Source organism: Vulpes lagopus, chromosome X (genome assembly GCF_018345385.1).
Source record: "Vulpes lagopus strain Blue_001 chromosome X, ASM1834538v1, whole genome shotgun sequence".
NCBI classification, from domain to species: Eukaryota; Metazoa; Chordata; class Mammalia; order Carnivora; family Canidae; genus Vulpes; species Vulpes lagopus.
In genome coordinates this window covers 11,109,374-11,124,269 of record NC_054848.1, presented here as the reverse complement: position 1 = coordinate 11,124,269, position 14,896 = coordinate 11,109,374, and the positions used below count along the sequence as shown (strand labels likewise).

At 38.5% G+C, this 14,896-nt stretch overlaps 1 protein-coding gene across 1 annotated transcript in view; it reads left to right on the top strand.

The window, feature by feature from the left end:
- Nucleotides 1-13,833, top strand: part of FANCB (FA complementation group B) — a 45,356-nt gene extending 31,523 nt beyond the window's left edge. Inside the window, exon 9 of the mRNA XM_041741043.1 lies at nt 13,773-13,833. Within this exon, the coding sequence (XP_041596977.1) occupies nt 13,773-13,817 (45 nt within the window). The 3' untranslated portion in view covers nt 13,818-13,833. The remainder of the gene's footprint in view (nt 1-13,772) is intronic.
- The last annotated feature ends 1,063 nt before the right edge of the window (nt 13,834-14,896 follow it).

Here is a 14,896-nt window from a genome sequence, read left to right as displayed (position 1 = left end):
AAGTTTCTTACCAGAAGCTGGATTCCTCAGTTTCAGTTGCAAAATGGGGGCCATAAATGACATTATGCATATAAAATGTTTAGGAAACACCGGGCACATAGTAAATTCCCAATAAGTATCTTATTGTTAATATTATTATTGTTATCACTGAGTTAAAACTCCTTGTTATGATCTTGTGATATGTAATAAATATGTATATTTGGTCTTTGTCCTCATTTCTGGCACAGAGGTTCTAAAATTCTTGGAATTTCTTGTGATAAGAATGATGAGGTGTTTTTTGTTGTGTCAATGAAGTGATTTGTGAACCTAAGGATGCCAGTGGAGCCAACCAGGTGATTAGAAGGTTGGACCTTTCAGTCCCACCTACTGACCTCCAAGGAGAGGGAGGAGGAAGGAGATTTAGTTCAATTACCAATGACCAGTGCTCTAACCAATCATGCCTATGTCATACAGCCTCCATAGAAACCCAAAAGGACCGAGTTCAAAGAATTTTGGGATGGTAAACACATGAGATTAGGGGAGAATGCAGATGACATGATACAATATGCAGAAAACCCTAAGGACTCCACCAAAAAACTATTAGAACTGATAAATGAATTCAGTAAACTTGCAGGAAACAAAATTAGTATACAGAAATTTGTTGCATTTCTATACACTAATAGTGAAGTAGCAGAAAGAGAAATTAAGGAAACAATCCCATATACAATTGCACCAAAAAGAATAAAATACCTTGGAATAAACTTAACCAAGAAGTTTGAAAGACCCATATGCCAAAAACTATAAAAACACTGACGAAAGAAATTGAAGATGTCAGAAACAAATGGAAAGACATAACCATGCTCATAGGTCAGAAGAACCAATATTGTTAAAATGTCCATACTATCCAAAGCATCTACAAATTTAATGCAATTCCTATCAAAATACCAGCAACATTTTCACAGAACTAGAACAAATAATCCTAAAATTTGTATGGAACCACAAAAGACCCCAAATAGCCAAAACAATCTTGAAAAAGAACGAAACTGGAGGTATCACAATCCTAGATTTCACAATATACTACAAAGCTATAATAATTAAAACAGTATGGTATTGCCATAAAAAGAGACACATGGATCAATGGAACAGTATAGAGTCCAGAAATAAACCTGCATTTTTATGGTCAACTAATCTATGACAAAGGAGGCAAAAAAATCCAATGGGGAAGAAACAGTCTCTTCAACAAATGATGTTGGGGAAACTAGACAGCTACATGCAAAAGAATGAAATGGGACTACTCCCTTATATCATACACAAAAATAAATTCAAAATGGATTAAAGGCCTAAATGTGAGACCTGAAAAATTCTTAGAAGAAAACACAGGCAGTGATCTCTTTGACATCAGCTGTACAAACATTTTTTAGATATGTGTCCTTTGGCAGGGGAAAGAAAAGCAAAATTAAGCTATTTTTATAATACATAAAAGTTTTTGTACAATGAAGGAAACCATTAAAAAAATTAAAAGACTACTGAATGGGAGAAGGTATTTGCAAATGATGTATCCAGTGAACTGTTAATATCCAAACTATATAAAGAACCAAAAACCCCGCAAGTAGTCCAATTAAAAATGGGCAGACCAAATAGACTTTTTTGCAAATACATGCAGTTGGCCAACAGATACATGAAGAGGTTTTCAACATCACTAATCATCAGGAAAATGTAAACCAAAACAAAGAGGTATTACTTCACACCTGTGAAAATAGCTAGAATGAAAAACCATAATAAAAACAAGTGTTAAATAAATAAATAAATAAATAAATAAATAAATAAATAAATAAAAACAAGTGTTGACCAGGATATGGAGAAAGTGGAACCCTCGTGTACTCTTGGTGGGAATGCAAGCTGATGTGGCCACTGTGGAAAACAGTATGGAGGTTCCTCAAAAAGTTAAAAATAGAATTACTTACAATCTAGTAATTCCACTACTGGGTATTTACCCCCCCAAAAAAACCCCAAAAACACTAATTCAAGAAGATACGTGCACCCCTATGTTTATTGCAGCATTATTTACAATAATCAAGGTAGAGAAATAACTCAAGTGTCCATTGGTAGATGAATGGATAAAGAAGATGTGTTGTATAAAGGCAACGGAATATTACTTGGCCACAAGAAAGGATGAAATCTTGCCATTTGCAGCGACATGGATGGACTTAGAGGGTATAATGCCAAGTCAAAGAAGTCAGTCAAAGAAAAACAAATACCATATGATTTCACTCACATGGAATCTAAAAATCAAAAATGAATGAAGAAAAAAGAGACAAAAAAATCAGACTCCTAACTATAGAGAACAAGCAGGTGGTTGTCATTAGGGAGGTCAGTGGGGGAATAGGTGAAAGGTGAAGGAGATTGAGAGTATACTTACTTTGATGAGCACCGAGTAATGTATAAAATTATTAAATTATACCCATGAAACTAATAAAGCACTATGTTAATTATATTTTAGTAAAAAGAAAAAACTCCAAATGCACATGCCCTTTGACAAATTCTGCTTCTATGAATTTCTAAAATTCCTGTTATATTTTCAAATGTGTGTGTGTATGTATGTGTGTACACACCTACAAAGTTGTTTACTTTGCCATTTTTTGTAATGTCAAAAAAATGAAACTGAATGGAATTGGTGAAATAAATTGCATACATCCATTCAGTGGTGTTCTATGCACATGTACAAATGGAAGTTGCTCTCTATGCAGTGATAGGGAAAGATCTCAACACGTATTATTCTGTCAATAAAGCAAGATACAGAACGTGTATGGTAGATTATCTTTTGTGGTAGAAAGTGAAAAAAATGTGGGTAGATTTTCCTACGAGTTTGCATTTGCTTATATCTGGAGAGGTGCATAGGAATCTGTGGTAGGCTAAGTAATGGCCACTAAAGATACACCCACTTCCTAATCTCTGGAATCTATGATTGGTACTTCTATAGCAAAAGATGTGATTAGTTAAGGAGATTATCCTGGATTATCCTGCAAGGTGGGCTCTAAATACCATCACAAACATTTTTATAAGAGCGAGTCAGAGAGTGATTATACACTGAAGATGTGAAGGCATTGTGACCAGGCAGGCAGTCGATGGGGTGATACAGGCACAAGTCAAGGCATACCAGAAACTGGAAGAGGCAAGGAGCAGAGTCTCCCCTAGAACCTCTGGAGTGAGCATGGCTCACCTGACACCTTGATTTCCTTCTAGTGACACTGAGATCAGACTTCTGGCCACCAGAATTTTGAGGTAATAAATTCCTGTTGTTTTAAGCCACCATGTTTGTGGTACTTTGTTAGAGTAGCTATAAGAAACGAATTCAGAAACTAACAAAAGTAATTACCTCTTTGGAGAATTTAGGTGATTGAAACAGAGGTAGGAGCAATATTTTTCACCAGCGATCTTTTGATCTTTTTATAGTGTTTTTTTTTTAAAAAAAAAAAAAAAAGATGAATGCACTTATGTTTTAAAATGTAAACTGTTAAAAAATTAATCTCTCATTCACTTCAAACTTTCACCCCCCTCTCCTCAGCTCAGCTTGGCCCCCAGTTCTGCAGAGCAGCAATGAGGAAGGGGAATAGGCTGTACTCTCCACCTTCTTGTGCTCTGCTGTCCTGGCTGGCTCCCAACGTGGAGACTCGAGGTAAAGAACAGTCCCTCCACACTGGTAGCTGTTGGTACCTCTGTCACAGAAGCAGGTCCTAAATGCAAGTGCTTTATTTCACAGCTTGTGTGTTTGAGCTTTTTGGAAATTCTTGTGGAAGGCTTGGCATTCCCATATTTCATGACCAGGGTGAGAAATGTCTTCCTATGACTTCTCTTTAACTCCTGGCTTTTGAATCTTGGGAAGCATCATGGAGTTCCAGTATCTATTCCCATACTGAATAATGCATGCTTTCTCCTCTTAATATGTATATACCCAAAGGAATTCAGGAGATCTTATCAACAATGAAGATCAGTGGCAAGGGCACCACCTACCCTCCATAGGTACCCTGTTTGATACCTGCCTTGACAGGCAGTCTATTACACAGGCAGTCACAAAGTTCTGCCATTTTGATGCCAAAATATTTCCCAATTCCATTAATTTTCCTAGCCACTACCTTGTTCAGGCCACATCTTTCACCTGGATTATTGTGGCACCTTCCTAATACTGCCTGCCTTTATAACTGCTCCCCCCATCCACTCTCCCAGTGGTAGCAGAATACTCTTCTTAGACACAGATCAGATTGTGTCACCTCTTTATTTACAACAAGTCCAGTGCTTCTCGTTGTCCACCCAGTCCACCCTCGGCATGGTTTCACAAGACCTTCATGATCTGGCCCCTCTGGCTCCTACTTACTTCTCCAGCTTTACATGTCATCTTCCCCTGCCTTCCCCACCACTCATCATTCCCTCTCCTTCTCTCCTAGTCCTTGTTTCCTAATTTACTTTCCCTTCCTGGCAAATACTTCTCTCTCTCTTTCTCTCTCTCTCTCTCTCCCTTCCTTCCTCCCAACCCCCTTTCTCCCTTCCCTCCCTCGCTCCCTCCCTCCCTTTCTCTCCCATCTCTGACTTCCCAGCCTTTCCCATTCTTGTTCCCCAGGCTGAAACAATCTCCCTTCCAATTCTTTATTATATTTCCAATATTCCAATATTTATTATATTTCCTACTCTTCATGTCACAATTTGAAGCTACTTCACCGAAAGTCTTTGCTGATTCTCCAAGACTAGGTTAGAATCATGTCTTATATGTTCCCTTAAACTATCAAAGTAACTATTGTATTTTAACATCCATCATGTTAGTATTGTAATTGTCCATCTCAATTGTTCTTTTTGTGTTTCTTACCTGAAAGGGAAGTTCATTGAGGGCAAGGACTTTGTAAGAGTTTAATCCATAGGAAGTACAGAATAAAAATATCACACAAATGAATGAAACCTAATAAAATATCAAAAGTAACTGAACGATTAAGTGTGGAGTGGTCGTAATAAATACCCTTTGCTAGAGTACAAATTTGATTAGACCTATATTTTACATTCTTGATACTTAAATCCAAAAAAAAGATAACTAGAAAAACAATTAAAAATATAACTAGAAAGACAGATGGCAAATAATCTCAGCTGTACAGATCTTTATATGAAAATAGTATTTTTATTATTAAAATGAATTTTATTATAGTTATAAAAGATGTTAACATAAGGAGACATTGGAGGAATAGTACACAGGAACTCTGTACTATTTTTGTAACCCTTTAGAAGTCTAAAATCATCTAAAAAGTTTTTAAATATGCTTTTTTGTATGCATTCTCTCCTTCTTAGCTATGTAATCCTCTTAAAAAAAAATTCCACAAATATGTCAAGCCAAAGAGATGAGAATCTGAATATTTTCTGAAATTAATATTGATCAAGGATTTCAGATATATATTCAGAGTGCCTAAAATATTCTGTTCATTGCATTACTAAAAATGTCATAACGAGTTTGGTCTATTACAATTTTCTCTTCTTATTAGAAAGATAAAAGCAGATATAGAAAATTAAGGTATTTTACCATAAACAGGTTTGATTCTCAAAACTCCATAAGGTCTACAATGACTAAAATACTGTTTTTAGGTAGGAAGCTATACATTAGTATAGTTGAAATACACTGCAATTGTACCACAGGTCAGTAATAGGTTATGTGTCTCAATTACAGAAAACCCTTAAGAGAGAGAGAAAAAAAAATCTTGTGGAAAGGAAAGCTCCATGGTGAGGGTATAAGTTTGATAAAGGCCAGTAAAGCAGAAGAAAAAGTATCTAATTTCATGTTTTCATTACATTTTGAAATACAGATTCAAAGAATACTGCCCTCTAACAAATTAACCCTCTGTCATACAGTTGACAGATCTTTATGACATCTGACATGGCAAAAAACAAACCATAGACTAAGATAAGATATGTAACGTAATCTATGACATATATAACCTAGTTATTTTAAAAAGATGATTATTTCAGTTCTCTTTTAGTCTGCTACAAATTCATATATTCACATAACCATGCCAACTTAAACTAATGTAAAGTGATATTAAATGGGGGCTTTTTTATCAGCTGGGGGGTCTGTGCAGCCCCCAATGCTGAGGTCCACGGGTTTCTAGTATCTAATCATCCTAAAGACAGTTGATGACTTAAGTCCCTCATGACTGGTTCAAGGACCATCATCTACCTCTGGCTTATTTAGGAGAAACACTGAAAGATTTTTTTAGGAAAATGAAAAGAGATGACTTCTCAAAGTGAGAAGAAATGAGAGCATCCTGGCATTTTCTTTTCTCATGGGGAAGTTCTCCTTCAAACTAGGTCAAGGGGATTAAGAGCAGCAAGAAATTTCTTTGGGAAGATGGGAGGATAGGACTAGGAGAGAAGGAGAGGGAATGATGAGTGGTGGGGAAGGCAGGGGAAGATGACATGTAAAGCTGGAGAAGTAAGTAGGAGCCAGAGGGGCCAGATCATGAAGGTCTTGTGAAACCATGCCGAGGGTGGACTGGGTGGACAACGAGAAGCACTGGACTTGTTGTAAATAAAGAGGTGACACAATCTGATCTGTGTCTAAGAAGAGTATTCTGCTACCACTGGGAGAGTGGATGGGGGGAGCAGTTATAAAGGCAGGCAGTATTAGGAAGGTGCCACAATAATCCAGGTGAAAGATGTGGCCTGAACAAGGTAGTGGCTAGGAAAATTAATGGAATTGGGAAATATTTTGGCATCAAAATGGCAGAACTTTGTGACTGCCTGTGTAATAGACTGCCTGTCAAGGCAGGTATCAAACAGGGTACCTATGGAGGGTAGGTGGTGCCCTTGCCACTGATCTTCATTGTTGATAAGATCTCCTGAATTCCTTTGGGTATATACATATTAAGAGGAGAAAGCATGCATTATTCAGTATGGGAATAGATACTGGAACTCCATGATGCTTCCCAAGTTTCAGAGTTATGATGCCTGTAAACATAGGCCAGAAAGACCTCTTCAAAAGCTAGTGGTAGAGATGGGCAGTGATATCCTGTAAACGCTGAGTAGCCACTGAGACAAGACTTGGAAGTTTATGGAGAAAGGCTGGTTTGGGCATGGTCTGTGGCTGGTGCTGGAGGTTCCTTCAGGCCTACCTTCCTGGTCTTCTGTGGTGCATGATGGGGCACTCCTTAGAACCAGAGATGGGGGGATCCCTGGGTGGCTCAGCAGTTTCGCACCTGCCTTTGGCCCAGGGCGCGATCCTGGAGTCCCGGGATCGAGTCCCATGTCGGGCTCCCGGCATGGAGCCTGCTTCTCCCTCTGCCTGTGTCTCTGCCCCCCCCCCTCTCTCTCTCTCTGTGTCTATCATAAATAAATAAAAATAAGTTAAAAAAAAAAAGAACCAGAGATGGGTGCTTGGCCAGTCAAGCATACAGGACCTGTTTTTGACAGCAAACTTGTGTAAGAACTCTGATGACAGTTCTCTATTTGGTTCCACACTTACATGGAAAATCAAAACCATCCTTCCCACTCCTTGGATTGGGTAATCCCCAGAGGTCATGGTCAATTATGGGGAGATGTAACACAGAGGGAAGAAGTGGACTTGCTGCTACCAGGGTGGTGGAGAGGTGGAGGCTTGAATGTATAATTGTTTTTGTCTGTCTTGTCTTCAGTGATGGTGAAACAGGTGATACTGGTTCTATTTGGGTATTAGGAGTGAGGAGAAGGAGGAGTCAAGAATGTTACTTAGGATTTTGTCTTGGGATCTGGGTCAATAATGACATCATTCCCTGATGTATGGAATTCATTTCCTATCCCTGTCCTACACTTGGTTAGGCTTTAGGCTTTTTTGTCTGTATCCAGCCACTGGACAATAACTAACATTTGCATAGTACTTTACCATTTATCAGGAGCTTTCTCACATATTATCGTATGTAATGCTTTACAGTGCCCTGAGAAGTCCACCAGGCAATGCACTATTTTTCCTTTTTTATGATAAGGAAATGAAAGCTCAGAGAGGTGAAATGAGTTGCTCAAGTAATACAGCTAAGAAATCCATTTCATATAATTTAGTCATTCACTTGTTTATTTATATATCCATTCTTTATTTCTTACACAAGTATTTATTGGATGCTTCCTAGACCAGTTACTGGCTACTCTCCAGAGATACAAAGATGTGCATGATATAGGTCCTGCCCTGAACACAGGCAGATGTGTTGACATGTAAGAAAAATACAAGCAGATTTCTCCAAGAGAGTGGAGGTGTTGTAAGGACACAAGGAAATTTGCATGAGTCAGCTCCATTTTCCCAGAGGTGGTGTTTCAACTGGCACATGGATGACATGTAGGAGATGTCAGGTGGAGGGGAAAGAAAGACACTCCAGGCAACTGTTTTTCCTTATTGGTGTTCCATCGTTCTCTGATTTCATAATCCTGAATGTCATTGAGAGAAGTGTAAAGTTAATGAGACTGAGTTCTATCTTTTATGAAAAATTTGGGAGGAGAGAGGTAAAGATTGAATTGAGGGAGAGCATTGTTTTGTGCAAATGGCTAGATTTAATGAATAAATTCTTCCTTTTAAAGGTCTTTTTTTTTTAAAGTCAGTTATGCAATAGAAGGGATTATGTTTCTAAAATTGGGAATTTTCTCTATTGTATTTCCCAGTTTGAACTCAAAATACCACACATTTGGGCAGCCCGGGTGGCTCAAGCGGTTTAGCGCCGCCTTCGGCCCAGGGCCTGATCCTGGAGACCCGGGATCGAGTCCCACATCAGGCTCCTTGCATGGTGCCTGCTTCTCCCTCTGCCTGTGTCTCTGCTTCTCTCTCTCCTCTCTGTGTATTCTCAGAAATAAATAAATAAAATCTTTAAAAAAAATACCACACATTCTTTCAAATTACAAGACAGGAGAAATACAAGTTTCATAACTAACAAATAGAAAATTGTAATTGTTCACCAGGATAGCATTAAAAACCTGTTGTTAGAGCAAGTGAAAATATGGTGGTCCTTTTGATCCTTAATGGAAAGTATTGTGACATTCTATGGAAGAAGTTAAAAAGTTAGACCTTTCCATCCTAATTCAATTTGAGCACTACTACTTTCAAAAGTTAAATGGTATAATGTGTCATCAGTTTGTCTTGAACTAAATGTCTTCTGAATTTTATTGCATCATAATTTCTGTTTTTCTGTACTTCTACACCTGTCTCATTGCAACAGCTAATGGGTGGGAGACCACCTTCAACTTGCCTCCGGGAGCCCTGCAGGGACTAATGTATGCAGGAATGTGTCTCCATTATCCCAACTCTGCACAACCTTGACTTGTTTTTTCCCTCTAAGATAGGAATCTAATTACTTAGTTAGGAAAAGTAAGATCTTCCTAGAAGAGCATTTTTATACATGGCAAATTAAACTTCAAGGAAACAGGATAGAATTTAGACTGATCTATTTCCAAGGCTAGAACAGTCGCTGACACTGTACATGACTCCTATTGTAGTATAGGACAGAGATGCTGCTGCAGGCAGAGCCATCTGGGGTTCAGCCCTGGCTGCAAGCCTAGCAGTGCACTCTTCCAGGGCAGCCCACCTGGCTTGTGTCTAGAATGCGAACACCTAGGCCTTTGTCTCAATAGATGTTGGTTGAGTGAATGAGGCCATGGAACAAGCCTAACCTGTCTGGCTCTGTCTCTTTGCCCATTGAAAGCATTCCTTTGAAGACTTCTCTGGCTCTAGAAATGTATTGTTCCTAGGGTGGCCTCTGTCTTTTCACTTGAAATACCTCCCTGGATGATCTCACTCACTCAAATGGCTTGATCTGTTATCTATTTATTGGTGAATATTAAATTTAAGACTTACAGCCTCTCTCTCTTCTTCTTGCCTTTCCCTCCTCTGCCTTTCCCTCCGCCCTTCTTGTTCTCCATAATAATTGACCCATTACATTCCCAAGAGTTCACTAGTTACTTCAAGTAATCTGTAAACTCCAGGGCCACCTAGCTGGCTCAGTCTGTAGAGCAGGTGATTCTTAATCTCAGGCCCTTGAGTTTGAGCCCCATGTTGGGTATACAGATTACTTAAAAAAGAAATAAGTAAATAAAAGCAAAGTCACACAAACGTTCTTTTTTAAAAAATCTGTGAGCTCCTGAAAACTACTATGGAATATAATTATCCCTGTTAAATGTGTGTAGAAGGTAGAATAGAGAAAAACACAAAACAAAAACCCAACATAGCACAAAACAAACAAACCCCAGGTCCCTCTGAGGTCTTCAGCTGGGCCTCTTCTGTGACCCATCTATTCTTTGGCCCTGTCAGTTCTTCTATCCAGCAAACAGCTTCTCAGATCATTGCCTCCACCTCATTCTTTTTTCCCACCTCCACTTCTAGTCCTCATTATTTCACATTTTATTTACTATGATAAACAGTTTGTCTCCCTGACTCTCTTGAATTTTTTTTTCTTTTTTGATTTTTCTATTCTGTTATAGATTAGGCTCCCTAGAAATCTGTTTCTGTCATAATATCTTTTTGCTTCTTGGCAGCTAGTATAGAGTGGCTCTGTGCTGTGTACTAGCTTATATGCATTTTCCCTCCAGATGCTCTGAGTCTGCCATCCATGGGCCTTATGTCCCCTGGCAACCCTGCTTCCCACCCCTAAAACCCACCTCTAGACCCCTGCAGCCTGACTCATAGCCATTGGCCACCTGTATGATTAAACCCTTGGAATTTGACCTGTAGGCCTGAGGAATTGAACTTTTAATTCCTTTAAGTTTAATTGATTGACATTTAAATTAAAAAACTAAAGCAGTCCTGTCAATGTGGATGCAAATATTGACAAAATGATTTTTGATATTTGATTCAGTTACTAGAAGACTTTTAAGTATGTTTGGGGAAACTGATGTGGAAATTCATCTTTTTAGTTATAAATTTTATAGTATCTAAATACAGATCAAATATTTCTGATGAATTTAGCATCCAAGTTGAGATATATGGGAAATACATATTAGATGTCAGAGACTTGGTATGAGTAAAAGAACATCAAGTATCTCAATAGTTTTTGTATATTAGTTTTTGTATATTGAGTTTTATATATTGAAATAACATTTTGTTTTTTGTTTTTTAAAATATTTTATTTATTTATTATGAGACAGAGAGAGAGAGAGGCAGAGACATAGGCAGAGGGAGAAGCAGGCTCCATGCAGGGAGCCCAATGTGGGACTCGATCCCCAGTCTCCAGGATCATGCCCTGAGCTGAAGGCAGACGCTCAACCACTGAGCCACCCAGGCGTCCCTGAAATAACATTTTGGATATCAAATTCTAGAAAATATATTTTTAAGTGAATTTACAGGCATATGTCATTTTATTGTGCTTCATTGTGGTGGTCTGGAACAGAAACTGCAATGTCTCCGAGATATGTCTGGTAAGTGTGTCAAAGAAGAGAGAAAGCATGATGCCTGACTCCAGTGACTGAACTTTCTAGAAGGGAAGGGACAATCTACATGTAAGAAACCAGAGCAAAGCAAAGCAGTGTGGGGTGTGGCAATGAGTCTTATGATGTGGAAACTAACTCTAGGTGCTCTGGGAATTGAGAGATAAGAAACATCAACCCATGGCAAATGGTCAAGAACGGCACAGGGGTTAAGGTGGGACAGGTCACCCACATTGGACTCAGAGGATATATATACACCTTGGAAAAGAAAACAAAGATGTCCGAGATGCAAAAAACAAGATTAGAAAACACTTGAAGGGGGTGGAAGCCTGGATCACATTTTCTAAACCATTCATTTGAATAGATTATCTCACAGGTATGATGAGTTATTTATGAAAATGGGGGAGAGGGTAGTTACAGGAAATATTAAAAATTTAGCCTGCCTGGAAAATCTAAGTTGAAGGGAAGGGAGAATAAGGAAAATGGCCCAGTTGATTAATTCTATATAGTTGAAGTGCAGCCTTATTGAGTTTCCAAATACTAAATTTGGCAATTTTAATTAATTAAAGAAATATATTCATATTTTTGAAGCTGTGCCATAGTGGAGAAAGAGCTTGCTATCAAGTCAGCAAAATAAGGCTTTAGTTCTAGATCTGCCTCTGTGGGCGCCTGGCCTTGGATAAGTATACTTCACCTTTCTGTGACTGACTTTCTTCACCCAGAAAACAGATTAGCTAATCTCTAAGGTATATTGCAAATTACATATTTTATAAGTCTGTGGTGGAAATCTTTGTCAAATGCCATACACAGTACTCTGAATTTTTTAAAATAGAACATGCTGAACAGATATTAGCATTTTTTAAAATGTCAGAGTCATTATTAGGGATGTCAGTTATTATGCACTGACACTGTAATGCAGCTAAGGGGTTATTGTGATATGTGTGGCTGCTTACTCTCCAGAGCATGTGGTTTTTATTTTTTAATTAATGTCTGCCGTTTACTTGCCCGTCTTAATGTCAGACTGTCACCTGCCACTGATTGTTGATGCCAGTTCTGCCTGTAGTAATACCTTCGTTGTCCTCATTGCACCTCATTTGGGACTTCTAACAAGGTGATTTGGGGAAACCTGGTAACGATAAGCCTGTTTGACTTATATCTGAAATTGGTCATTTAGCCCCTCAGCAACCATTTATTGGGTGCCTGTACCTGTGTGCAAGGCACCAGATGGTGCAGGGACTAAAGAATTAACAGTTTATGAACTGTCTTAATAACCTTGGGGGACTTCCAGTGAGAAAAGTATCTGAACTTTAATTGAGGGCTTTTATAGGCCTGTTTCTTCACTTCTCATTTTCCAGCCCCTTTTCTGAGGGCCGAGTTTCCCAGGCGAGTCACCTATAGGTAATATAGGCCTTACTAATGACACTGGTTTATCAACACAGGGAGGAATTCTCCCAAGAATATGCATAGAGACAAGTAAAACAGGACAGAAAGTACAGAAATAGGTTCCATGTATATATAGGAACTGGGTTTATACAGAAGTCATTTCCTAAACAGAGAGAAAAGGAGGAGTTATATATTGTCTCATTTAATTCCTACAATAAGCTTGTGAGCCAGGTAACATTAGCCTCCCTATTTTATAGATAGGGTAAAGAAGAGATTCAGACACTTGCCCAAAGTCTCAGCGGTAGATCTGGAAGAAAGTGTATTATCTTTATTCTATTCCTGCCTGTCCTCAATACTGGGTTATTTAATGTGTTAGAGGATCTGAACTCTTCCTAGTGGTCAGAGGAAACAAATAGAAAAGCCCTTCTCAACCAGTTTTCATTTGTACCCCCAGGGATATTTAACAATATCTGGAGACAATTTTGATTGTGACAATCATAGTGGGAGGGTTGATATTGGCATCTAGTGGGTGGAGACCAGGGATGGTGCTAAATATCCTGCAGCACAGGACAGCCCCCAAGAATGATCTAGCCTAAAACCAAATGCCAAAGTTAAGTAACCCTAAAGTAGATAAAAGAAAACTCTTAGTCCTTCACTGGTTATGTGGATTGGATTAAAATAAATAATGTATTTAAAGTCTGTCTTTTATTCCTTTTTTTTTGGGTCACACCATACTGAAGCAGGAAACAAGTGGGAGGAAGGTGGGAAAAAGCTTCTTATGCTTAGAAATACCTGGAGACATTTTCATTTTATCTTTCCTATAGGAATACAAATAAAATTTGAAGATCTGCTATGTATCTGTAATAGACATTATTAAGTTTGCCACCAGGATTTCTGATCCTTCTTTTTTTGGTGGGGGCACATGCCCTCTTGAAGTTAGATATTGTCATGTGACTGAGATGTGATGGATGGAAGATAGCTTATGATTTTCCATGTTCTCTTCCTAGGCCACAGCAATCATCGCAGTATATGTTGGGGTGGAGAAACCATAAAATCTAAGCAATGTGGAAAACTGTGCCAACACATGAGGAACAGCAATCCTGCCTAGTCTCTCAGATCTTCTAAAGACCTTGAGTAAGAAATAATCTTTTGTTGTGTTACACCAGTGAGAATTTTGAAATTATTACTGTAGCATATTCTAACTTATCCTAATATATCCAGGTTAATTAGCAAGTACTCTGGAATTCTTGAACCCCCAAATTTCTGGGTTGTTACATCTGCTTTGGGAATCAGGATATATTAATATTTCACATACATATTCATTCCCACTGCTTTGTCAAATTCTGATTCACATTGAGGTCCTAGAGAGATGTTAGTCTCTATAAAACTTCACTGACTCTGCAGTAAGCACCACATGTTCTCACATATAGTTGTTGGGTGGGTATGTGAAGGAATATTTTTTTAGGCTTTGGAAATACACCTTATGTCTGAAATGATTTCTTTTGGCATTAGAATATGTTCTGATTTGTGACATCCCAAGCTTGATGACTTTTACCTTCTTATTTTATAAATTCTATTATGTAAGATACAAGGTAGATTTTTTTTTTTTAGTTTCCTGAATTCCTAGATTAGGAATTGTGAAAATTCTAGGACAGTGGTAATCAACTTCTCCCTCTTCTCTTCCATTCACTTTACTCTTTCTTTCACTATAATTTGAAGCTAATGGGATCCAAGTGGTCAGAATGGGCCACATAATGGAGGGCAGTATGTGGGCAGAAGAATGCCTTTCAAGGTTGTAAAAGAGCAGAACATCATGCTCAAAACTGGAATGGTCAATCTGGCTTTAGCCAGAGGGCAACAGTCAGTGCAGAATCAGAGAGAACAGTTGATAAGATTTTTACTCCAAAAGGAGACATGAGGCAGGACAAAGGTAGTGAGGTGAAATGGATTTGAAGCTATCAATAAGGTGGGATTAAATGAGTTTGGTAGCTGGTTGGGAGGATGAACCTGGCTGAAGCACTTTAGGGGGTGATGGTATGCCCTCTGAGATAAGGGAATGAGGGGGGGGAAGAACACTTTGAGGTAAAAGTGAAGGAAATCAGGGATTCACGTATGCCTATGGTTAGTTTGA